The sequence below is a fragment of the Gopherus flavomarginatus genome, chromosome 9 (assembly GCF_025201925.1).
Source record: "Gopherus flavomarginatus isolate rGopFla2 chromosome 9, rGopFla2.mat.asm, whole genome shotgun sequence".
Classification (NCBI taxonomy): domain Eukaryota; kingdom Metazoa; phylum Chordata; order Testudines; family Testudinidae; genus Gopherus; species Gopherus flavomarginatus.
In genome coordinates, this window is record NC_066625.1 from 9,401,594 (window position 1) to 9,428,525 (window position 26,932).

The following is a 26,932-nucleotide window of genomic DNA, read 5'->3' on the forward strand; positions in this document are numbered from 1 at the left end:
TGGCCTAGCCATTATTTGTTGGCAAATTTCTTGCAAGCATTGCTGCAGAAATAGGTCCTGAGATGGGAATTGGAGGCAAGAGTGACAGGTTTATGGATCTGTTTTGGGAGACGTTTCTGTGCATAAGGGTTGGCATGGAAGGAAGCACAAATATGTTTGTAGGAGGTGCTCCTTAGATCCATCACCCAGAGAGACATGCGAGCCTCTCGTGGATCAGACTGCAGCACGATATGTCTGCCAGCATTAATCTTTAATCAGCAACAATTAGACCTCTACCTCGATATAACACTGTCCTTGGTAGCAAAAAAAATCTTACCGCGTTATAGGTGAAACCGCGTTATATCGAACTTGATTTGATCCACCGGAGTGCGCAGCCCTGGCGCCCCCCACCCCGAGCACTGCTTTACCGTGTTTTATCTGAATTCGTGTTGTATCGGGTTACGTTACATCAAGGTAGAGGTGTACTCTGAAGTTTCATGTGGGATTCTAGCGCCTTAACTTACGGTCACTCTACAGCCCTGTAATACCACGATGTGGATAATTATTTTAGTGTGATGGGTATGCTCAGAATTATACAGACACATGGATAGACAAGAATCTTGGTCTATACTGGACACTACTACAGTTCAGACACATGATTCACAGGCTGAATGTCAAACTAGGCTCGGCCTCAGTGGGTTTGTTCTAACATGGATCCAGTCTACCCTATAACAGTTAAGGAATAAACTTTGGACACACTGCTCAGGGAGATTGCTATAACCCTGCTAGCAACAACCCATGTGTTTAAATATAGTTGCATAACTATTCTAACAGCAGCAGTGTAGACATTGGCTCTGCTCAGCCAGCCAATCAATACTAAAAGACTTACCTGTCCTCATTCTGATGGTCTTCTCTTACTCTGTAGTCTCCCCCCACCCCCGTGTTCTTCTGTGACTTCTCTGAGTTGCTGTCATGCACAATACTTGCTATCTGGGCCGGCTTTCATTTAAAAAATATTGCATATGGATTTAACTTCTGTTTTTTTTTCTCCTACTCCATAATTACAACCCTGCTGCTCCTGTCTCTCCTGTTGTCACATCAGTCTGCTCTCTATCCAAAGGTTTGTGACGCTCAACGTCTGCTGAATGAAGTGGCAAAAAAATTAGGAGCAGAAGGGGCTGGGGCTAAAAAGATTAGTGTAGAAAGGAGTGGAGGTAAAGGGCTAATAGATTTTTAAAAAATGTAGTAAACTAAAATTCTAGTGGCAAATGTGGCTATTTGCTTTTGGGTTTACTCAAACCTGGAACTGTGTGTATCCATCACAGGTTATGTGGCTTTTATTAAAAACGAGACTCTTGCCAATGTATTATTCTAACACTCATAAAGTATCTGCAGTGGTAGAACTTTCCTTTTTCTCTAACTGCCGCGTTTATCCTCCGTGTGCTGTACAACTGACCCTTCAGTGATAATCCCAGGCCCAATCCTAGGGTACATCCCAGACAATTTAGTCCTGATTTTGTAAAACCTGCCGTTGTTAATGAGAGTTTAAGTTGCTACCCACCAGCATTTTACCCAGCTAAGGAATGTGTCATGCAAAGTTCTAAAGATCCCTTCCTCCTCTTGCAAGATCTCCATGTGCTTCGGAATCTCCATTTTGGGATTGGATCAGAACTCCTTTCAGACTCCTCCTAAATTAGCCACATGGACCCACTGCAAGGTAATACAGTCCCACACAGAGGGAGAACTTGATTTCCTGTCTCAGCAAGACTCCCCTTCCTCCTCTGCTGCCTCCTGCTCTACCCATGCGAGTTTTTTCCCTTGTCGCAGAACTAGCATTTCTTCTTGGCTAATAACTTGTATCTGATTTAGTTTCCAGGCGGACCGCCCTGCATTAAATGTCATCATTTTCCCTCTACTACATGAGGACTTGACGGAGGTCATCAGAGATGTCCCCATGATGCACTTGGATGAAATTACCTTGTTTAAAAGCAGAGTGGCTGAGGAACCTCCAAACCTGTGGTGGTGATTATGCCATAGCACATGTAGAACAGTTGGGATGAACGTGTGAAGCAGCTTCTTATTGGCCTGGATTCCCCCTTCTTGAGCTTATGGGCCGCCTTACAAGATGCTGTACAATCACTTTAAACCAGTGCAATTGAAAAGCAGAAGAGCCTGGACAAACTTTGCTGTGGGCAAACACAGACCTTGCACATAAAATACAATATCAAAGCCTTTTGGAACCATATGGAGATTTCCTTTTGGTTAATAATAAATCCCTCTTTTACTTTATATTAGTTAAAGGTAAGAGAAACTAACTGAAAGAATGCTCCCATTCTTACCCTTCACCCCTTGTTTCCTGATATATTTCTGTAGGGTTCCTGTGTACTTTGGTAGTATGCACTGTTGTTTCCTCAGTGATCATTCTTTGCTTGAGTCTGTTGTTGTTGGCAAAATAGGAGGCCTGATTCTGTGAGAGTTAGTGTCCCTCAGTTACAATGGGCACAAAGGTGTATTGCTCAAATGAAATGCATCATGCCTCTTATTATAAATGTGTGTACATAGTTACACACGTGATGAGAAATATTTAAAGGTATTATCTTTTGAGAGAAGTACCTCAGGTTTTTTTTTTGTTGTTTTTTTTTTTGCCCCAAGTAGCAAATCATGATTGTTAACCTTTCAAGCCCATTGCTACATTCTCCTTGCTGTTAATGTTTGGGCCGTTTGACTTGCGAGGAAGAATTCCTCATTTGTGTCTTGAATTTCCTCTCTAGATTTTACAAACTCCATGTTACCAAATCTCCAACTTGAGTCCCATCTACCCTAAAAATAATAAATAAATCAACAGCGGTCTAGACATGTTAGAACACTGTTCCAACTGGCAGTGTAGGTGGGACCAGCTCTACCCTCAAATCATGTGCATGATTTCAGAGATTTTATGGAATCTTTTCAAAGTGTCACTTCATTAGCCTTGCCTGCTCTACTGAATGTCCTTAGGAATTTGTAGTGGGCTGGATCACTTTCCAGAGTGCCTTATTGATGTAGCCCTTTCTACAGGGACAAATCGCCGTGCCAAAAGCCAAAGTGTGCGTAGTTAGTACAAATGTTCTAGGTGGTGGTAGGATTTCCCTTGAAGTGGAATATTCCATGGTAAAATACGGGGCTAATCATTTCCTTAGAGGTTATGCATTTGAGTTTGAACAGTTTCTATCCAGTGGTATAGTAAACAGCTGTGCTGTGACATCACTGCTTGGGAACTCATACGTCCATGGGTGACATCACAGAATCAGCTAGTCAGTGTTTCCTACACAGCAGTGCCATAGTTTCATAAGCAGTGGCTACTGGGAACAGTGTCAAAAACATCCTGGTTTCAACGGGTGGGTTGGATAGCAGAACATATCTTTACATAGGCTTCAGACTCTTTTCTCTAGTCCTCTTCCCACTGCTTAAAAATTTCCAGACCTGTTTATCCTGTCCGACACGTTAAATCATGGGCCAACCTGATGCAGCCCATGTGTGTACAAGGAGGACCTAACTATACGTGTGCTTATTGATACTTTCTCAGCATTAGCCATTTATTAAGAGTGAGGCTGTATATTACCAAATTTACCCATATGAGCACATTTGTTACTCCTCTTTGCTTTAAGAGCATCAAGTAGTTAATTATTGCCTTCTCTTTCTGTACACTTTCTTTTCAGCAGCCCCTTCACTGAGCGGGACTTCCAGATCGAAGCTCTCTTTCCCTTTCCCTTCCCACAGGACAGATTGGTTAGCAAGGGTGTGGGAGTGCGAGCTGCTAGTCTTGTAGCTATTAAATAAATAAGCAGATGGGTTTTATGCTTTTACGTGAAGCAGGTGCCCGGTAGCATTTCAACATCTTTAGCCAGAGCCCTCATCGCTGGGCCACTGGATGAGGTGCTCCAGAACTAAACTAGGTTTTCAAAATATTCCTGACTTGTGGGGGGTTTCTGTTAAGCATAGGTAGGTAGCTGTTACCCCTTCACTAGGGTCCTACCACTGTTTTCTATCTAGTTCTCCAGAATCCCGTCTCTCTCTTCCAACTTCTTCTTGTATCTGTGGCTTGGTTGAGCCCCTTTCTTTGTCAGGCTGGGCTCCTTTCTCCCTCACAAATCAGATGTACTTTTTTGGGGGGAGGCGGGGAGCAAAATAAATTGCTGCTTTGTCCAGGTGAGGCTGCTCTGTGCAGTTACTGAGCAGATCCCTTCTCCAACACAGATTATTGGAGTTAGGTAATAAGGAGATACTGAAGCATCACTAAAGCTGCATTTCTTTTCCTCCTGAACCCCTAGCAATTTCAGTGTGGAGCAGAGGGAAAGCTGAGTCGTTACAGGTCTGGAGACAGTTCTCTGCTATTCAGTCCATAATGGGAACTATCCTAGCCAATAAGTAGCGGCCTCAAGTAGTGCATAGTGTGGTGCCTGAATGCTATAGGTAAGAACCCTTTTGCACTTGGGGATTTCTCTTTCTAACAAGCAATGGGGCACTTAAGAGATGGCTCAGTGGATTCTAGTTATGAGGAAACTTCCAGCTCCCATTTTCTTCCTGATGGAAGGATCTAATTTCTGTGATATCTGCTGAATAGGCAGAAAAAAATCGATTAAGATCTGGCTCTATTGTTCAAAAAGGTGTGTTCTAATAGGTCCATGCGTTTCCTAGTCCTTTCTTTTAAAAACTGTGTTGGTGTGATAAAATATGTTTTCTGTAGGTCAATTCCTTTGTAAAGAGATACTGTATTCTTTCCTACCTCTAGGTAAAATGGGAGTGGATCCCTTTATAAAGTATGTATACGACCATTATTGTATTGCCTATGGCATGGTGCTTAGACATCTGTGTTCACGTGAGCAGGTTTGTGTTCTTAATATGAACCACAACGTTCAGAATAAGGGCTAGGAAAGGCCAGCCAGATGCACCTCAGGTCATGCTAAAGGGACCGAAAAGAATCCCCATCCCCAAACAGTGGAACCATGCTCTGCATCCCTGCTACAGAGCCTCCTGACTGTGAATGAGAATTTCCGCCGCTTCTGCACTCCAGGCAGGAGTCACCAGATGTTAATAATGTGCTTATTTTCTCTAAGTGCTATTTTGGCATCGGTGTTAATTACAATTTATATTCTGCAACATTTACACTGGGAAAAGAACCCACCCTAATAGTCCCCAATTGGCAGTGCTGGGCTATTAAACAGAGCACCGTATGTTCTGAGCAGAGGAGTAGATGGGATTCAAAGCATAGTCAGCATTAAGGTTCCATGTGCGGTTTTTGGGGAGGACTTTCAGTCGTTGTTCTTGTTCCCAGTTTTTCTTTGATACAAAATGCCATCCCTTCCACTCCACAAATCCCTCCCTGCCATCTGTGGAAGTCTGCATGAGATGATCGTCTGACTGACCCCTTTCTCTTGAGCACCCTGAACTCCATCAGGTGCCCTTCCCACAGGGGCTGCTTCTGCACTGCTCCCAGTCCCTGCCGAACAGTGAAGGCGCACCAGTTTTTAGTTCAGAGCTCCGACTGCTCTGCTGGCAGTGGGCTCCATTGCTAGCAAACCATTGGGTAGGCCACAAACTCCCGTTCTTTGCAGATGTTTGGATGGATGCATTTTGACGCTAACTGGATTGGATGCTAAAGTTAAATGAAAAGTTACAGTCACAAGATCATTGATGCCAAAACATGTTTAACAAAACGGCTTTCCATTTCTGCTGCCTGGTGGCGTTTAGGCTTTTTTAAAGTGGTTTTATCTTTTGGTAAGGAGCAGCTGACGGGATCAAATGAGTTGAAAAAAGGCACCTTAAAGGGAATGTAATCCTGTTAGGATCTCTTTCTCTGCCTTTTGGCAAAGCTCTGTTTGGGTTCTCTTTTGACACCTTGTTTAAAACTCTCCCACCCACTCACGGTACAGCAATAATATGTCACGTCATCCGGTTTCCCGAGTGCTGGGAGTGATGCTAACCTGTCACCCTGCGGTGTGGCACTTCAGCAGTTAGAAAAGAGAGTGAAGAGAATTGAGACAGCTTGATCGGTTGGCTGGAGCATTGGACTGGGAGCTGCTTTTCAGTCTCCTCTCTGCCACTTGCTCATTGTGTGACCTTAGGCAAGTTGTTCAACCTCTCTGGGCCTCAACTCCCCCATCTGGCTCCCAGCTCACATTAGGGTACTGTAAAGCTCTAAAGTGTTGTCCGTCTCGGAGGACAAACAACTGAGGACAGCGCTAATTTAGGAGGAGGGGGAAAATGGGATGAATTAGAGCAGCTGTCTTAAGTTTCCCAACGTGGCCCAAGGTGGAGCGGAATCCTGGTGCTGCCAGCTGCAATCCCAGTATCAATATCCTGATTGTCTCAGGTGACAGAGATAAAAACACACAATGAAAAGGGCACTGGGGAGCTTCCCAACAATGGAGACTGCTGTTGAGTATTTCCATTCCCCGTGAAAGGCCACGTGAACCATATACTACTAACACTCCCGCAGGCGGCGGTCACCTTCCTTAGCTGACTGTTACTGGGACTTACCCTGCTGCTGGCAACGGGCTGCCCCATGACTGCCAGTGACTGTGGGCTAAAGGAATTCTCCATTGCTCTCCTTGTATTGAGAGGAAGGGATGAAAGTCTTGCAGATGCGTGCTACTGTAGGGCTTGCCAAGAGCCCTCAACTCTTGTTTATCCCAGTGAGAATTGCAGGTGCTCAGCACCTTGTAGGTCCTGCCTTTTTCACCTTTTGCAGTGGGGTCTCCTAACTCAGAAACAATCCCGATACTTAATTTAGCAAAAAATTAATAGTCCAGGTGATGCGGTAGCTTGTCTGATCTGCTCATGGGAGACGAGATCCTGGCTGATGCCGTGTCCAGCCGAAGCCTTTCACTCCTATCTGGAGGAGAATAGGTCTGGAAAAGGAGCAATGTGAACATGACTTGGCTATTGCAGAGGAAAATCTCTCTCCATTGCAGGGTCCGTGGGCTGCCTCCCTGTTCGATTAGATGCATAGGCAGCCAGGGCTCTCTAGCAGGAGAATCATTTCCATAGAAACCGATTGGGATGTTGTAGAGGGAATAATGATTAATAGCGAAGGGACGTTGCCTCAGGCCCTTTTCATTTTTTCGGGGGCAGCGAGGGACAAACCAGAAGGAAGCAGAGCCCAGGTAGGGGGAGATGCAGTCTCTAACACTAATGAAAAACATCTCTTCCATTAATTTCCAGGCCAGCTCCCCTCTTCTCCCTCCCTTGGCGGCTGCTTTCCAGCATCCTTTGAATTTTCAAAATGGCTAACCTGGTTAGAAGTAATGATAAAAGGATGGATGAGGCCTGGCTATTAACATGGTTGCTGTTAGCAGCAGGATCTCAGCCATAAAACATGAAACAAGGGAGACATTGACCTTTCTGCTGTTTTGAAATGAATGGAGACATCAATATCTATTGTTTTCAGTGGCATTGACCTCTGACACTCACTTCTCCTTCTCCCTCGCTCTTTTATTTCCTCCTGATGCTTGGGGAAAGGGGTCAGTTTGTACCATCTATTGATCCTGATCTTACTTGGTGATAGGGAAATAATTAGAATTGTACAAGATCACACACACACACACACACACACACACACACACACACACACACACACACACACACACACACACACACACACACACACACACCCTCCTAGATCTGAAAGAAGACCGATCAATTTAGGTTTAATTACTAAATGTTTTTTATTTTAGCTTTGTAAATGCTCAAGTGTAGCATTTTATGTTACTGTCACAGGAGTCTGGATGCCTGGTGCCTTGTTTTATTTATTTATTTTTTTGTAAGTAGCCCCTCTTATGTGAACAAGTTCTACGTGCTGAGAATGTGAAATCAGGCATTGCTAATTAGCTGTATGACAATTAAGTAACGTAGCACAAAACCATTAGGACATCGGATTTGTTTTTGAAGTTTCTCCTTTGAAGTGGAAGCGGCAACTCTGCCGAAGGCTGCTAGGGAAATGGTTTTTTTGTCAAAATTTTCTTTGAAAAATGTCAGTGCAAAGTCCCTGTTCCGTTGAGACTCTCCTGTATTCACTCCTATGTCAATAGAGGGTGAAACTTTGTCGTCAAAATGTTGAATTTAAAAAAAAGACATTTAAGGAGCAGTTGGTCTCTTAGTAACATCCCCTTTTTTGGTATATCTGTTGCTGAAACCGTGGTTTCAGCTTGCTGCAAGAGAATTGTGTTCCAGTGAGAGTGAGGACGGGTGTTACACCAACAACATGAAAGCTAGAGGGTGGCTCCTAAAATCAAGATTTAGCCTGTGATGTGCTAAATGACACCAGGAACCCAAGCAGCCTGTTTGCAAATGACTGACAAACTCCTCAGTTTTAACAGCTCCATCTGTGCACTTGTTTTACACTTGTATTTACAGCTCGCTCTTTGGTCATAATAGTGAACCACATTCTCAATGTGCAATTTTTCATGTACATTTGTGGCATGTAAAAGATTTCAAATAAAGAGTGAAACTGATTTTAAAACAGGTCCAGTTCATTGCCTCCTGCCTTTTTATTGTCTTCAACAACGACGAGAGGGGGGAAAGAAACATTGCCAAGGGGCACACTTTTGTGTTTAAAGTTAAACAGAAGCGATATGGGTATGTTAAGGACCGTATTGGTACTGGCTACAGCCAAGCATGTTGTGAGTAGGATTGTTCTAAGCTTTCAGTCACAGCTCTGCTAGCCCACTTCAGTTTTGACTTGGAACACCCCTACTGTTTGCAGTTAGGGGCTCAGTTATGTATTTAATGGAGAAAGGTGTTGGCTTGTATTTATATAGCACCTTTCCTCCCTGGATCACAAAGCACTTGACTAAATAAACTAAGCCTCACAACGCTGCCTGAGATAGGGACTACTCTTGGTATACAGATGAGTAAACTGAGGCATACAGAGGTGAAACGATTAGCCCAAGTTCACTCAGTCTGTGGCAGAGTCAGGAGTAGAACCTAGAGGTTCTCACTCTCAGACCTTTAGACTTATGGCACAAGCCTGGATTTTCAGGATTACCGATGCAAAAATTTACCTCATCACAGTAACTTTGTGCACAAAATGACCAGTTAAACTTGTAACTGCCAACTGGTGTATGCACTATTGGAGGCAGAACAATGGTGACTTCACATGCCCAGTCCTGAAAATCCTCCCCCTTATATCTGTCCAGCTGAAATGGTAACTTGCGTATGAACTTTGCCTATGCTAAATTTGAGCCCAAGTTCTCAAGGTGGGTAGGTAGATTAAGTAATGCATTGCAGCCACCTGGTCCCCAGGCCCTGGCCAAGCTGAATAATGTGTACTTTCAGACCCTATGTACTTGTTAACATTGCTGGAGGGGAGAACCTCTTTGAAAAGATCTGCCTATTAATGTAGTGCCCCTGCAAGCATTCTCGCCAGTCCAGGAAGGAGCTGACCAATCTGACTGCAGCAAAATGTGACCCGGGGGTATTGGGAGTCAATTTGTGTAGTTGAGTGAAATTACAGCATCCTTATTTCAGAGACTCATTTGACCTGAGATCAGTGCAGAGAAAAAGGAATCTAGAATTTAATAAATAAATCTAGGAAATACAACAAAATGGTGAAAGTGTTAAAAATAATCAACTGTCTGAATCACCACTAATCAAATCTTTTTCTGTGACCTCCAAATTGGATGAGGATTAAACCTGTATCAGCACCTCTGGGTCCGTAACCTCTTCTTTGCCACATCAGATAGAATCCTGATGTCTGGTTTCATGAGGCGCCTGTGTAGGTGGTTGGTGGTGCATGTGCCATCAGCTGTCTAAGCCTGATGGAAGGGTATTTTTGGAGTACTGTACCAAGTCCTCCTCATACATGGTATTAGCTGGAGTGGCAGCAGCCTCTATCTGTCTACAGTAGAACAACATACAAGCTGTAACCAGAGTGGTAAAAATTCTTGCATCCTGTCTGTACTACAGCTTCCGTCATTGTTTCTCCAGTAATGAGCAACGGCTATGAAGTTTGCTAGAGCAGATGTCTGAGGCCTGGTCCACAATCAGAGTCGTGCCTGTTTCATTAAAGGTGTGATTTTAAACTCTTGAAATGATGTAGCTGCATATTTGCACATGCTTAAATCGTTTAATTTAAATGCACAGAAATTAAGAGACTTGCCTAGCGCGAGAGAGGCCCAGCTGGGAGCAGAACTGTATGTGGCTTACTTGAGTTTAAATGTTCCGGGACAAAGCTAAACTGAAATGTAACCCAGTGCGGACACTTGTTTAAAACTGGTATTTCACCAGTTTAACTAAACCGATGCACGTGTGTAAACAAGCTCATAGAATATTGAGCGCCTTGCATCTGGTGGAATAGCACTCGGGAGTGACAAAAGCAAGTCTCCTGAAAGTGGCTCATGGTTTGTGACCTTTTTCATAGATTCTAAGGACAAAAGGAACATGTGTTAATTTAGCCTGACCTCCTGCGTAACACGGGCCATGGAACTTCCCCAAAATAACTTGCTTGAACTAGAGCGTATCTTTTCCTTTGCTGCTTTGGCAGGTTTGACCTAAGGTGCAACCCGTGAGGAGCCTCCTCTACATTTCACTCACAAATGCTTAAGTTATGGTTTTGTTTTATCATTCCAATAACGCTTATCTAAATGTGCTTTTCGGGGGGAGGAAAAGAGATAAGAGAGGAGGAGGCTGAGGAAGGAATGTGCTGTCTGACTCTATTCCAGAACGCCAAGCATTATTGCTGAGATTTGCCGCATTGTTTCAGCATTAATAATCTGAGAGGAGGAATTGGGGGGGAAAATGACTCAAACATTTTAGTCTGCAACTCTAGCATCAGATGTACTGGCAGATGAGAGGGAGTCCCACTAGGATGAAATGTAAAGGAAACATATGCCTAGAGACAACTAGCTTTCAAATTTTGTTCTGGTAATAGTGCCTTTCAGCAGACTATCTAGGAGCACTTTACCAAGAAGGGGTGGCATTCCCATTTTCCAGATAGAGAAACATGCACAGAAATTAAGTGACTTGCCTAGCATGAGAGAGGCCCACCTGGGAGCAGAGCTGTTCTAACCTTTGACCATCTTTCTACTCTGTCCAGCCACTTCTGTGCTACTAAGTCTCTTAACAGTCCCATGACTTGAGTAAGGGAGATAAAGGGGCTCTGCAGCTACTTTTGGAGAAGAGGGGAACAGGGTAGTTGTATAACAGCGCCCATCAGTCATCCAACTATTTAGGACATGGAATAAAAAATACTCAGGAGGACTACCAATTCACCACTTGAGTCTGAAGACAAGTGAAGGCCAGGAGGTCAAACTGTCACGAAAAGGTGAACTCGAAGCTAGATTCCAGCACGAGGTGAAGATCATAATGTAACTGGTTCACTGCCCACCTATCTGCCCTAAGAAGCTTGTCAAAGAAAGCTCCCTTTGGGAGTGAGAGAGAAGGAATGTGTGAGTCTTTCGGGACAGCTACTCTGAGCAAATGTTCCAAGATCTCTCATCGCTCTCCAAATGAAGTAGCAGGAGGACAGGTTCGTATGTTGCAAGCTGTAAGGTGAAGTGAGAGATGGTTGTGCCTCTTTCATAAAATTTCCAGACAGGAAAAGTTTGTTATGCCTGCCAGGCAGGGGCTCACCTTAATTATTACTTTTTTTTTATCTGAGCTGACGTTCCTCCACCCATGCAGATTAACAGCAGCCTGTCCGCATGCTCCACCTCTCCACTTTTCTTTATAATTACTCCTTTGTATGACATGTAAACAGCTCCAGATGTGGAGGTCTATCTTATTTAATGGGTCTCACTGGACTGGGACTATTGGCTGGCTCAGAAATAGGCACTGTCCTGAGCAAGATGATAGATTAGGGCCAGCAGTCTCAGGCCAAGGGAAAGTCAGGGTATCAAGCGCAAGGAATAGGACTGTACAAATATTTGCTTACAGAGCCTTGTTTAGAAGGAGACCTGAACATTCAGAAAAGTATCTGCAGCCAAGATAATGAATCTAACTATCTAAAAGAAATCACCTGGCAATGAAAGCAGCCTGGGCTGTGCGCAAAGAAACTCAGCTTCTTATCAATGGCTCTGCAAGGTAGGGAACAATCCCTCATGAGTGAGAAGATGGAGGAGATGATCCAAGTCTTTTCTATCTCTGCCTTCTGTGCAATCTTCTCCCAGTCTCCATACTGTTGAATTGGCTTCTTGTGTTGTCATATGCTCTGAGAAACAGACCTGCTAGCTCAAGAGTGGAATGAGTCTATGGGGTTTGCATTGGTACAGGGAATGGGTCCTGTAGACTGCATGTGTTAGCTTCCTGTTGTTATTTCAATTTGTGTAGCAACGGTTACCCACCATGACAGATTCAAAACAGTTTTCAAACAGAAAATTAAGGAGGCAACAAAACTAGAAGGTAGAGCTACTGAAACAAATGTCTTGCATCCTGTCTTGAAGGCTGGAGGAAATGGGCTCTGGTGGACCCTCAAGGACAGTGAATTTCTAAGACCAGATTATTTGGCTGAGGGCGCCCATATGCCATTGATCAATGGTTCCCAGACTGTGGGTAACAATCCCAAATGAGGTCGTACCACCAGCACATGGGGTCATGGCAATCCCTAGTGTGTGGAGGACCCATTTTGCGCCTCACACCAAGACCTTGCATGTACAGTGTGTGTGAGGTCCCAATGCAGTGAGGATGACATTTTGTTCTACAACATGGGGGTCTTCTGCACCGTATGACCTCGCATGCCCCATATGTATGAGGTCACACAAGGCGGAGGGTGCTATTTGGCTCTTCTAAATGGGATACTGTGTGCTGTCTGGAATCCCAGCAGGAAATACTTCATTAAAATGGGCTGGTGCTGGCAAAAGGTTTGAGACTCTCTGCCTTAGATGGTCAGTGCAGTCAGTGGAGTTATACCAGGGCTGAATTTGGCCCAAGATGTTTAAATGGGGAACTTGCTCTTAATAAATTGGAGAATTGGTCTGAAATCAACAAGATGAAACTCAATAAGAATGAAAAAAATCAGATATACAAATACAACTTGGGGAATAACTGGTCAGGCAGCAGTGCTACAAACAAGGATCTGGGGGTTAGAGTGGATCCCAAACTGAATGAGTTAAAACATGGTATAGGAGGAAAGCCTGAAAAATATTGAGCATGTTTAGTCTACTGAAGAGAAGGCTCAGGGGGCCATAAGTCTTCAAATATGTAAAAGGTTGTTATAAAGAGGACAGTGATCAATTGTTCTCCGTGTTCACTGAGGGCATGATAAGAAATAATTGGCTTAGTTTGTAGCAAGGGAGCTTTAGATTAGATATTAGGAAAAAGAATTCTAGCTCAAGGATAGTTGAACACCAGAACAGATTACCTGGGGAGGTTGTGGAATACCTGGCATGGGAGGTTTTTACGAACAGGTTAGCCAAACATGTGCACGTGTCAATCTCGGTCTGCCTCAGTTCTGCATCTGTAAAATGGGGCTAATGAACATAAGAAAATTACGGCCATATGGGGTCAGACCAAAGGTCCATCTACCCCAGTATCCTGTCTTCCAACAGTGGCTGATGCCAGGTGCCCCAGAGGGAATGAACAGAACAGGTAATCATCAAATGATCCATCACCTGTTGCCCATTCCCAGTTTCTGGCAAGCAGAGGCTAGGAACACCATCCCTGCCCATCCTGGCTAATAGCCATAGATGGACCTAGCCTCCATGAATTTATCTAGTTCTTTTTTGAACCCTGTTATAGTCTTGGCCTTCATAACATCCTCTGGAAAGAAGTTCCACAGGTTGACTGTGTGTTGTGTGAAAAAATACTTCCTTGTTTGTTTTAAACCTGCTTGTCTATTTAGATTATAAGTTCTTTGAAGCAGGGACTGTCTCCTACTATGAATATGTGTTAGCATCTGAAGAAGAGATATTGGTTAGGATCTTTAGGTGCTATGGTGGTTTTATGCAGATTAGCACCGAGTTTGCTGTATGACAGGCAGCATTAAGATAGTACAAAGAATAGCATTGGAAAAGGATGCAAGGTGGTCAGGTGGTCAGGAGCCATGGGAGGAGCTGGCTGGGAGGAAGTAGGAAGAATGGGGAGCAGAGATATAGACAATGCAGAACCCTACAGAGCATGACTTGGACACTGAGGGAGAGGGGAAGCCTGGGAAAGAGTCTGAAGAGGAGAGCAGTGGTGAGCTGGAGCCGGTTCCCACCGGTTCGCGGGAACCGGTTGTTAAATTTAGAAGCCCTTTTAGAAGGGACAACTGGTTCGAAAAGGGCTTTTAAATTTAAGAAAAGCTCTAGCAGCTGCTTGCCCTTCCCCCGGCCCCAGCTCACCTATCTCCGCCTCTGCCTTCTCCCCTGAACGCTCCCAAGGCTTCTCCTCCCCCTCCCCGGCTTCCCACAAATCAGCTGTTTGCGCGGGAAGCCTGGGAGAGCTGAGAAGGAAGCAGTGGCTTCCCACAGATGAGCTGGAGCAGGGGGGCAGAGGTGCGAGGAGGGCTTCAGGTGCCGCATGGCTCCGACCTGGCCCCAGACCCTATCCCCGGCCGACACAGCTCCAGCCCAGCCTTGGCCAGCTAGGCGCCCCGACTCCGGCCCTGGCCGAGAGCCTTGGTTTTAGTCCCAACCCTGGCCGAGCGGCCCGGCCCTGGCCCGGCTCCCATCTCCAGGCAGCGCGGTAAGGGTGCAGGGAGCATGGAGGGGGTGTTGGATAGAGGGCAAGGGAGTTGGGGGGGTGGATTAGTGTTGGAGCAGTCAGAGGGAAGGGAACAGGGGGATTGAATGGGGGCAAGGGTCCCGGGGGGGTGGTCAGGAAGGAGCAGGGGTTGGATGGGGCGGCAGGGGTTAGTCAGGGGACAGGGAAGGGGGGTGGATGGGGCAGGAGTCCAGGGGGTGGTGGCTGTCAAGGAAGGTGGGTGGTTAGATAGGGCAGGAGTCTGGGGAGGGGGTATCACCCTCTCATGGGGTGAGGAGGAGGGAACCAGTTGTTAATATTTTGGCAGATCATCACTGCCCATAAGAACCCTAACCCTAGCTCCAATTGCCCTACCCTTAGGAACCCTAACCCTAGCGTGGGAAGCCCTACCCATAGGACCCCTAACCCTAGCTCCAAGTGCCTTACCCATAGGAACCCTAACCTTAGGGCTGGAATCTCTACCCATAGGAACCCTAACCCTAATTCCAAGTGCCCTACCCTTAGGAACCCTAACCTTAATGCGGGAATACCTACCCATAGGAACCCTTACCCTACCTCCAGGTGCCCTACCCATAGGAACTCTTACCCTAGATCCAAGTGAGCTACCCATAGGAACCCTAACAATAGGGTGGGAAGCCCTACCCATAGGAACCCTAACCCTAGGACATGAAGCCGTACCAATAGGAACCCTAACCCTAGCTCCAAGTGCTCTACCCATAGGAACCATAACCTTAGGGTGTGGCACCCTACCCATAGGAACCCTAACCCTAGCTCCAAGTGCCCTAACCTTAGGAACCCTAACCCCTACCCATAGTAACCCTAATCCTAGCTACAAGTGCCTTACCCTAAGGAGCCCTAACGCTAGGGCAGGAAAGCCTACCCATCAGAACCCTAACCCTACCTCCAAATGCCCTACCCTTAGGAACAGTAACCCTAATGCTGGAATCTCTACCCATAGGAACCCTAACCCTAGCTCCAAGTGCCCTACCCATTGGAACTCTTACCCTAGATCTAAGTGAGCTGCCTATAGGAACCCTAACCCTGGCTCCAAGTGCCCTACCCATAGGAACCCTAACCCTATGCTGGGAAACCCTACCCACTGGAACACTAACCTTAGCTCCAAGTGCCCTACCCATAGGAACCCGAACCCTAGCTCCAAGTGTCCTATCCTTAGAAACTCTTAGCCAACGGCAGGGAGCCATACCCATTGAAAACCTAACCCTAGTTCCAAGTGCCCTACCCATAGGAACCCTAACCCTAGCTCCAAGTGTCCTATCCTTAGGAGCCCCAACCCTAGGGTGGGAAGCCCTACCCCTAGGAACCCTAATCCTGGCTCCAAGTGCCCCACTCACAGGAACCCTAACCCTAGGGTGGGAAGCCCTACCCCTAGGAACCCTAACCCTACTTCCAAGTGTGCTACCCTTTGGAACCCTAACCCTAGGACAGGATGCCCTACTCATAGGAGCTTTATCCCCAGCTCCAAGTGCCCTATCCATAGGAACCCTAACCCTAGCTCCAAGTGCCCTACCCATAGGAACCTTAACCCTTGGGCAGGAATCTCTACCCATAGGAACCCTAACCCTAGCTCCAAGTGCCCTATCTTACCCTAGATCCAAGTGAGCTACTCATAGGAATGCTAATAATAGGGTGGGAAGCCCTACCCATAGGAACCCTAATCCTGGCTCCAAGTGCCCTACCCATAGGAACCATAACCCTAGGGCGTGGCACCCTACCCATTGGAACCTTAACCCTAGCTGCAAGTGCACTACCCTTAGAAACCCTAACCCTAGCGCAGGAAGCCGTACCCTTAGGAACCCTAACCCTAGCTCGAAGCGCCCTATCCTTAGGAACCCTAACCCTAGGGTGGGAAGCCCTACGCATAGGAACCCTAACCTTAGCTCCAAATGCCCTATCCATAGGAACCCTAAGCCTAGCTCCAAGTGCCCTACCCATGGGAACTCTCACCCTGGATCCAAGTGAGCTACCCATTGGAACCCTAACAATAGGGTGGGAAGCCCTACCCATAGGAACCCTAACCCTGGCTCCAAGTGCCCTACACATAGGAACTCTAACCCTAGGGCGTGAAGCCCTACCCATAGGAACCCTAAGCCTAGCTCCAAGTGCCCTACCCATGGGAACTCTCACCCTGGATCCAAGTGAGCTACCCATTGGAACCCTAACAATAGGGTGGGAAGCCCTACCCATAGGAACCCTAACCCTAGCTCCAAGTGCCCTACCCATAGGAACCCTAACCCTAGGGCGTGGCACCCTACCCATTGGAACCCTAACCCTAGCTGCAACTGCCCTACCTTTAGGAACTGTAACCCTAGGCCGGGAAGCCCTACCCATAGGAACCGTAACCCTAGCTCCAAGTGCCCTACCCTTAGGAACCCTAACCCTAGCTCCAAGTGCCCTACCCTTAGGAACCTCAGCCCTAGAGTGGAAAGCCCTACCCATAGGAACACTAACCCTAGCTCCAAGTGCCATACCCTTAGGATCCCTAACCCTAGCTCCAACTGCCCTACCCTTAGGAACCCTAACCCTAGGTCTGTAAGCCCTACTCATAGGAACCCTAACCCTGGCTCCAAGTGCCCTACCCTTACGAACCCTAACCCTAGGCCGGGAAGCCCTACCCATAGGAACCCTAACCCTAGCTCCAAGTGCCCTACCCTTGGGAATCGTAACCCTAGCTCCAAGTGCCATACCCTAACCCTACCTCCAAGTGCCCTACACTTAGGACCCCTAACCAAAGGGTGGGAAGCCATACCCATACAACCTTAAGCCTAGCTCCAAATGACCTACCCATAGGAACCCTAACCCTAGCTCCAAATGCCCTACCCCTAGGAACCCTAACATTAGGGCTGAAAGCTCTGCCCATAGGAACCCTAACCCTAGCTCCAAGTGCCCTACCCTTAGAAACCATAACCTAGGGCGGGAAGCCCCACCCATAGAAACCCTAACCCTAGCTCCAAATGCCCTACCCATCGGAACCCTAACCCTAGCTCCAAATGCCCTACCCATCGGAACCCTAACCCTAACTCCAAGTGCCCTACCCTTAGGAACCCTAACCCTAGGGCGTTGCGCCCTACCCATGGGAACCCTAACCCTAGCTCCAAGTGCCCTACCTTTAGGATCCCTAACCCTAGCTCCACGTACTGTATCCATAGGAACCCTAACCCTACCTCCAAATGCCCTACTTTTAGGAACCCTAACCCTAGGGCGAGAAGCCCTACCCGTGGGCACCCTAACCCTAGCTCCAAGTGCCCTACTCATAGGCAGTGGTGAGCTAGATCCGGTTCCCAACAGTTCTCGGGAACCGGTTGTTAAATTTAGAAGCCCTTTTAGAACCGGTTGTCCCTCGAGGGAGAACTGTTTTGAAAAGTGCTTTTAATTTTAACAAAAGCCCCAGTAGCTGCCTGCCCTTCCCCCAGTCCCAGCTCACCTTATTCTGCCTCGGCCTCTGCCTTCTCCTCTGAAAGCTTCCGAGACTTCTCCTTCCTCTCCCCAGCTTTCTGCGAATCAGCTGTTTGCGCGGGAAGCCGGGGAGAGCTGAGAAGGAAGTAGTGGCTTCCTGCAGGTATAGCTGGGGTACAGGCCTGGGGCTGTGAGGAAGGGTCCAGGCGCCGCACAGCTCCGGCCTGGCCCCCGACCCCATCCCTGAGCGGCGCAGCTCCAGCCTGGTCGTGACCGCAGCCAGCTGGGTGGCGCAACTCCGTCCCAGTCCCAACCTTGGCTGGCTGGGCGGCGCGGCTTCGGCCCAGTCCCTGGGCCCGGCCGGCTGGGCATCGCGGCTCCGGCCCTGCCCCGGCCAGCTGGTCACCCTGACTCCGGCCCCAGCCGAGCGCCCTGACTTTGTTCCCAACCCTGGCCGAGCGGCCCAGCCCGGCCCCGGCCCCAGCCCAGCCCTCATCTTCAGGCAGCGCGGTAATGGGGTAGGGAGCATGGAGGGGGTGTTGGATAGAGGACAAGGTAGTTGGAGGGATGGATTAGTGTCGGGGCGGTCAGAGGGCAGGGAACAGGAGGATTGAATGGGGGCAAGGGTCCTCGGGGGGCAGTCAGGAAGGAGCAGTGGTTGGATGGGGCAGCAGGGGGCAGTCGGGACAGGGAAGGGAGGTGGATGGGGCAGGGGTCCGGGGGGGGGCTGTCAAGGAACATGGGGGGTTGGATGAGGCAGGAGTCCCGGGAGGGGCATGACCACCTCATGGGGTAAGGAGGAGGGAACCGGTTGTTAATATTTTGGCAGCTCATCACTGGAAGACAGTGACGTGTTCCCAGCATCAGGAGTGGGAGACTGTTTCTAGAGCTGCAGCTTAGGTAGGTTGTAAGAGGATGAAATGAGATGAATAGGGGAGGCCAGAAAGGAGCAGGAGATGGTGGTTGCCGTGGTTGGCGCAAGCAGTGGCCAAAGCGTGAAAGGGGTTTTAGCAGTAGAATTAGAGGGACAGCAACCTTGCTCCCAGTAGTCTTGACCCCCTCCAACCCAGGTTCTCCTACCGCACATCCACTCCCTCACCTTTGGCTGAAGGATAAAGATCCTACTGGAGATGTTGACGATCTGCCTGCAGTGCTGTACTTGGCTATCTTCGTGCCATATCCTTTTGGCTCTTCCTATTCATCCATTGGATGGACTCAGGCCCCAGCCTCCAAGGACGTTAGTGACTGAGATCAAAGGCCAGGTGCAAAGTGCTCTGACACTCAGGTATTTCCATATGATCCTCATTCCCTACCTTGTTTCATGCTGGGTTTATTGTTCCAATGGCCTCCAGTTCCTGTTTTGTTTGCTTTCTGGTAAAGCCTCAAGTGAGGAAGGCAGGCCAATGCCCTGAAGACAGGGGATAGGACGATGAGATTGATAGCGCAAGCACAGAACTTATTGATGGATGGAGACATATTTCCCTTTGAACAGACAAGGCTCTCAGCAGCACTTCCCAGAAGCCCCATTATCACAGAACCAGCACCACTTTCCCTCAAATATATAAGAATTAAAAAAATATATTTAAAAAAAAACAAAACCCTTTTGCTGTCTGCAGAACAAATACCTCAAAAATGCTAAAGGGCATTCATGAAAGGGCTGGATGGTTGTTATTGCAGCAGGGGGAAAAACAACATTATTTCACTGTGCAGATAAAAGGAAACGGAAAAGCGGCATATTTATAGCCAGGGAGCCTGGATTCCTTGTTAAGCCACTGTTATCAAATTAATGTCAAAATGCATCAAACAGGCACGAGTGTTCTGGGCTCCTTATGCAAAGTGCTTGCAAATTGGTTACAAATACATTTGTTTACAGGGTACGAAGCAGGAGCTCGCTAATTAGTCATTGTACCAAATTTTTTTTGGCAATTACACAAATAAGCTGTTTTGAAGTATGAATCTAAGATATTTTATGGCCCCCTTTTATTTTTTAAACCAAAAAAAGAAAAAGGTTTTTTTGAGGGTTTTAAAGTGAGCTGTGTGGTGCCAGGAGTCCTAGGTTATGTAGCGCTGGCAATCCGTGAATTGGAAATCAGGGGACTGTTTTGAAGTATTGTAAGCCGGCTAAATGGCTGAAACTGTGTTTCAAGGAGTAAGGATGATATTCGAAGAGGGAGATGGCTTGGACTCTAGCATAGCTCCAGCTTTGTGTCTGGGCCTCTCGCGGGTCCCTGTGCCTCAGTTAAGGGATGGGAGATTCTGTGCTAGAATGTACAGGAGTCAGCAGGGATAGATTGGCCCATAAGTGTCGAGATCACTTTCTCACCTCTGCTGCAACGTGATGCGCTGTGTAGCCACAGGCAGCAGGTCGCAACAAATGGGAGGTGACGCAGTGCTCAGGGGCAAAGACGTGACCTCCCACATCATGGCAGATATTTTCAAAATACACATTCAGAAGTGGCAGGTGCCATAATGTCCTAGCATCCATAATGTCCATCACACCACACACTCGTTCAATGCTACCCTTCAGCATGTGTGCATGCCACCCTGGAGCCATCTCTGTTTCCACTCAGCTGAAGAGAAAGCTCTTTGCTCTGGTAACTGACATCATTTCATCAGCTGAGCGTAGCCATAAGAAAACCAAGGGCCACTGTTCACCACAAATCAGTAAAGGCCCCTGTAATGTGGCCTAGGGGATAAGGCACAGGGCTGGGTGGCAGGAGATCTGGGTTTTCTTCTGAGCTCTGCCTGTGACCTGCTTGGTGATCTTAGGTAAGTCACCTCTGTTGGCTCATCTGTAAAATGGAAATAATACTTGGAAGTGCAGAGCTTGAAAGGGCATCTGATATAAGCACAGCGTGTTTTTGGTTTTAGCTTCATGTATACATCGTGAACGAAGGATCAGTCTTCACTGCCAAAAGGCCACACTTTAGCTTCATGTACCCCTAGGATAGCCATAAGAACACAGTATTATTACAGTAAATGGGCACCGTGACCTCTTTTTGTAAGGAATAAGCCCTGGCATAACCACCCGGGAGTCTAGTTAGAACCTAACTAGTGGGACACTGACTGTGCCACCTTTAAATAGGAAACATCCTCGGAGAGATCGCCTGGCTCGTATGGATTGGAATAGTCAGTGCTTAATTTGTAATGAAAAAAGGGTCGGGGTCAAGCTGTGCAGCGGGAGAGCGGCGGTCGCAGGCCAGGCGCCCAGCTCTGAATGCGGAGCCACGGCCAGCAGCAGCACAGAAGTAAGGGTGGCATGGTAGGGTGTATTGCCACCCTTACTTCTGCACTGCTGCCACGGGTGGTGCTGCTGGCAGAGCTGGGCGGCCGGAGAGCTGCAGCTGCTGGCCGTGAGCCCAGAGCTGCCAGGGCTATGAACTGCTAACCCTAATGGTGCCGGGGCAAAAATGGAGCACTGGAAATGGAAGTTTATCCTGATCAGCCAATTCAGGGTGGGGCAACTGGGCCAGTTTAGGAAAGAACGGGGGTGATTTTAGGATCGAATGAGGCTAAAAATCCATCTTTATTCATCCCACCCACCAGCTGAGCTGCACCACAGCCCCTGGGTTGTGGGGGAGGGGTGGGAGAGTCTAAATGAAACCGCCCTCCTGGCCAGGGAGGATATAGCTGAAGGCTTTTTAATTTTAAAGGAAAAAGGAAAGAGAGAAGGAAAGGCAAAATATTGCCTCTTTGATTTGTAAAGGCTCAGGATCTCCATTGTCGGAAGGAATGTTAATAGCTCTGCGGTATATTCTCCCTTTGTGTCATTTCTGGTAAATTGCCCTGCAGGCTGAAATAGCCTCCCTGACAGCGCTGGCCTCTGTGGCACTGTGCCAGGCAGGATCTCCACTGCCTGAGACGCTGGGAACATTTGAGTTTAATGCGGTCATGAAACACTGCTGTGGTTTCCATTCCCTGCAGTAGCCAGGCAGGAAGGCCGATTTCGCCGCTGCTTTCACACACAAAGGCACGAGTTTTCTCCACAGCAGAGTCTACGTAGCATGGACAGGTGTCACATGCACGGATGGGACCTCAGGAATTAGACGGTATCTCGGGCATCTCACTCCCACACCACAACGGGGAACTGCTCTTTGTGGCTGTGCTCTTGGGGTTTTACTTTGGAAGGCATTTGGACTTGTTGCTGCTGAATAGCAGGCATAGAAAAGGTCACTTTATCTCCCTGGCAAACCGGATGCCTGCTTGTCACGGGAGTGAAATGCTGCTGGGCTCTTGACGTCACCCTAAAACCAAAACTCTGATCCTGAACCTTCCTACTCTAAATCTCAATGCGAGCCCTACATTTCATTGACCACATGTTATAACCACACCTACAGATCGAGCAATATTTATAACCATCGTTTACGTGTCTCTGGAACCTTCCATCCTAAAGACTCCCAGAGCCTGTCACAGTATACATAGCACACCTCTGAAATGCAGCCACCCCTGGGGTGGAGGGCAGCAACCAACTAGCAAACAGAAGGAGCAGAAATTATGGCTCAGGATACTAGTTAAGCCCCTATTGCCAGTTCCAAAATATCACAGAATCTTGGCTATCCACCCAGGACTTTGTTCTTTTGCAATCTTGGGTAACATTTTCAAAAGGGCCTAGTGACTTAAGAGCTTAAGTCCTGTTTTCAAAAGTGACTTAGGTGCTTTGGAGCAAAAATCTCTTTGGTTTTTGTAGGTCAGTTTTCCTTGGCAGGACGACTGTTCCTGTTGAGATTTAAACATGATTTTCTGTCTCTTTCCAGCATCAGTTTCCCAATCGCCTAACCCCTGGCCTGGAGATCTGTTAAGTGTGACTCTGACTCGCCTTCAGCAAGCTGCGTGCATATGTTGGCCACAAGCTTTACTTAGGACACTAGGTTGTTATGATCAGAAGGTGCTGCTCATTGTTTTTTGTTGGGTTTTATTATTGCGTTGAGTTCTCTGCTTTCCCCAGATGTTCCCAGAGGAGCCTGCCTGTGAGGCTTTCTGTGGCATGCTGTCACACCAGGGGTTATGACTTTGGGTAGATGGATACGTGTCCCTTTTCCTGAACAGCAGTTCCTAGGAGTCCAGATATTGCCTTGTGCCCGTGGCATGTGCCTTAGGGTGGGGGATGTGTATAATAAAGGCCAGCAAAAGTTGGTGGCCAAGTTCAGCTTCCTTCCCATTACAGTGATTCATACGAGGCTGCAGTAATCTAATTAATACAGGGGGAGCTCTATTAGTGACAGTATAAACTGCAAGAGTGGCGCTAGAGGCACCAGACCCTGGTGATGGAATTAATTCCATGAATCCAGCCCTGTTTGCAATTCTATCAAAAACCCAAAGAGAACATTAAAGTTGCACAATTAAGTACTCGAAAGTCAGGGTATGCCAGAGAAAGTTACACGTGCAACCTTCTCTTGGCATTAAGGTGCAGCCTTTAATTACATGCTCACATACCATTTTAAAAAATAAAATAGGATAATACAGTTCTTTCTGCAACTTTAGATACACACATAAGCACCGTCTCCTCATTTGTATCACTCTGTGTATACCAGACAAGTAGAGACTGTGAATGTCTTTTACAGAGATACATAGTGAATGAGGCCAGGGACTCCTGCAGAAGCCTGCTTTATTCCTCTCCGTCTTACAAGCTGCATCTTTCAGAGCAGGAGAAAAAATAGTATATTGCGTTATGTGAGAGAGAGCATGTGAGCATGTAAGTGAAGAAGTGTATGCACAAGAGAGTAGAGTTTTATGTGCATCCCTTAAGTGCTTAATTGTATAACTTTAACTCTCCTTTAACATCTTTTTTTTTTAATGGAATTTCCTAAGTTGTTTTTCTTTAAAGGGAAAAAGATCAGTAATCTGGAACTGTTTGGCCAGGCACCACTGGAACGCCCTGGCCGTGGCAGGGTGAGACACTCTATGAGGCAAAGTCTGATTCAATGTATACTTTGCTCAAAGATGTTTCCTTCACTGAGGGCGCTTTTTGTGCAGTTGAAAACTCACTGTACCCGCTGTACTATAGTTTCCCAAAGAGTCTCCATTACATGCCAGCTAACATCCTTCCTGGTTAGTCAACATGGAGTTAAGTGCCAATCCTATGCAGATGATGCACAGCTCTGCCGATCCTTCACCACATACAAACAGCCCACTACTGTCAAGTTGGCCCAGTGCTTGGATGATATCATGGATGAAGAACAGCAGGTTGAAGTTTAACCTGAGCAAGACAGAGATGATGCTGGTGGGCAGAAGAAAGCTTTTTGAAGAGTTTTTGCCACAGCGTGGATCTTCTTTGTCTGAAGGTACACATCCACACTTGGTCCATTAGATCCATAGCTTAGATTCCTGACACTGTTATCACATTGCAAGATCTGCGAGTAATGCTTTCTACCATCTCCAGTTACCTAGGAGACTCTATTCCATTCCAGCAAACGATGACCCCGCCTCAATTATTTTCGCCTCTCAGCTGGACTACAGCAATGCAATATACCTGGGCATTAAATCTTCAGCACTTAGAAAATGCCGAAGCGTGTCTGCTCAGCAACCCTGGCTACCACAAACATCACATCTGTCCTCCACTCCCTACACTGGCTTCTCATAGAAGAGCGAATCAAGTTTGAGTGTCTGAGTCCTTATCTAAGTGCTCAGCGGCCTGGGCCCAGGGTATCTAAAAGATCAGCTGAAGCTCTGGGATGAAGGCTGTCGTTGACAGTTCTGCTCCTCTGGCACAATAAGGGTAAAGCTCGTCTGTGCAGGAGACAGAATGTTCTTGGGAGTCAGCCCAAGACTGGCCAATTAACTCCCCCAGGAACTAAGGACCCTCACAGACAGGGCCGGCTTCAGGCATCAGCGAAGGAAGCAGGTGTTTGGGGCGGCCAATGGAAAGGGGCGGCACGTCTGGGTCTTCGGCGGCAATTCAGCGGCGGGTCCCTCAGTCCCTCTCGGCTTTATCTTTCTCTTTTTATTTCACTTCACCGCTCGGGGCGGCAAAAAAGCTGGAGCCGGCCCTGCTCACAGACCTCCCTACTGTCCGCTCCAAATGCCAGATGTCTCCTATGACCTTGGCTTCTCTGATGTACGTGTGTCTATATTATAATAAATTTCAAAACAAAACTCTCCACTGCGCACAGTTCTCCCTCTGGGGAGAGGTGGAGGGAACAGACACATGACAGCTGTTGGTCACGTTGCACTCAGATACTATGGTGATGAGCGCAGTATAAGAACCTGAATAGAATAGAAATAACGGCAGTGAGAATAAAAGTAGAGGCAAAGGAGGAGCATTTTAATTCTTGTTTTCTGATGAAATGTGAAGATCATTGAGCTGAAGAAGCAGAAGGCTGCTCCAGAGGGTCGGAGCTGCAGACGATAAAGCTATAGCTCCAGGAGTGACTGTAATAGGACAGAGGGGAGGCTGGGGCTAGATTTTTCTTTTACAATGTTAATGAATGGAACAAAGTTGAAGACATTCTTGGAATGATTAAAGTCATAATTGGTTGAGTCAAGATAACGGGATGGCAGTGACTCAGAACTGCCATTTGAACTGAAGCCCTTTAAACTACTGTTCCGAAAATGCTTATGCAACTGAAATATCAGTTAGTCTAAAGCAGGTCACTGCCCATTGTTCTAATGGCCGATCTGCGCATTGTGGCTGTTCAGAGCGTGGCTTACTGCACAATCCTTGTCACAATCCACTAGAACTTCACACCCTGTAAGCAGGACCGGTACAACCATTTAGGTGGACTAGGCAGTTGCCTAGGGCGCCAAAATTTGGGGGCGCCAAAAAGCGCCCCCCAATTTTTTTTAAATGGTTGCGCAGCCGCTGCTGCTGGGACAGAGAGGGAGTCTGAGCTGCCAGTGGCAGCCGGCAGCCCAGGGTGTCCCCCAGGTCAGGGCGCCTCCGCGGCAGCCAGCAGCCCAGGGCTTCCTCTGGGTCAGCACGCCAGCAGGGCCGCCCAGAGAGGGGGGCAAGAGGGGCAATTTGCCCCAGGTCCCCAGAGGCCCCCACGAGAGTTTTTTGAGGCCCCTGGAGCGGGGTCCTTCACTCACTCTGGGAGCCCCGGAAAACTCTCTCGGGACCCAGGCCCCTGGAGCTTATTCTGCTCCTGGTCCTCGCTGGCAGGGGGTCCGTCCGCTCCGGGGCAGAAGGACCCCCCGCCGGTGAATTACCGCCGAAGCGGGACCTGCTGCCGACATGCAGCCCGGTCTTCGGCGATAATTCGGTTGTGGGGGGCCCTTCCGCTCTGGGACCAGTCGCCGAAGTGCTCCGGAGACCCGTGGCGGGGGCCCTCCGCCACAGAATTACCGCTGAAGACCTGGCTGCACTTCGGCAGCAATTCGGCGATGGGGGGGCCCCGTGGCGGGTCTCCGGGACACTTCGGCGGCAGGTCCCATAGCGGAAGGGCCCCCCGCTGCCGAATTACCGCCAAAGCAGGGGTCCCCCACCGCCGAAGACCCCAGGCCCCCAGAATCCTCTGGGCTGCCCTGGCGCGCCGCCGGCAACCCAGGGAGGTCCCCTGGGTCAGCACGCTGCTGCCAGCAGCCGCCAGCCCAGGGGTTCCACTGTGCAGTCCTGCTTGGAGAGGATGCGGAGCAGAGGTGAGCTAGGGTGGGGAGGTACTGCAGGGCTCCTCAGGCCAGGGGGTAGGGAGCTGCCATGGGGGCGGGCGGCACACTTCGGGGGGGGAGCTGCTGCAGGGCTGGGGGGGGCACAAGGTGGAAGTTTTGCCTAGGGCGCGAAACTTCCTTGCACCGGCCCTGCCTGTAAGACCTGCAAAGAGCAACTTCCAGCTGAGACAGTCTCAGCATGGCTCCTGGTGGCAGGTCTGGAGGACGGCTTTGCTGCAGCTCACCCATTTAAGCTGCAGCCTGTGGTTCGAGTTAGACCTGCAGTAACATGCCTGGGACA

The 26,932-nt window shown here is 48.0% G+C and overlaps 1 protein-coding gene across 5 annotated transcripts in view; it reads left to right on the forward strand.

Moving 5' to 3' along the window:
* FBXL18 (F-box and leucine rich repeat protein 18) overlaps nucleotides 1-26,932 on the forward strand; it is a 103,206-nt gene that overhangs the window by 20,739 nt on the left and 55,535 nt on the right. For 2 of the 5 annotated variants that reach the window (XM_050966563.1, XM_050966564.1), the window contains one exon: nucleotides 1,849-7,576. In XM_050966563.1, the coding sequence (XP_050822520.1) occupies nucleotides 1,849-2,005 (157 nt within the window). In that variant the 3' untranslated portion in view covers nucleotides 2,006-7,576. Of the gene's footprint in view, nucleotides 1-1,848; nucleotides 7,577-9,921; nucleotides 10,055-19,118; nucleotides 19,365-26,932 lie in introns of those variants that run through there. The other 3 variants (XR_007776142.1, XM_050966565.1, XM_050966566.1) reach the window with 3 other exon arrangements.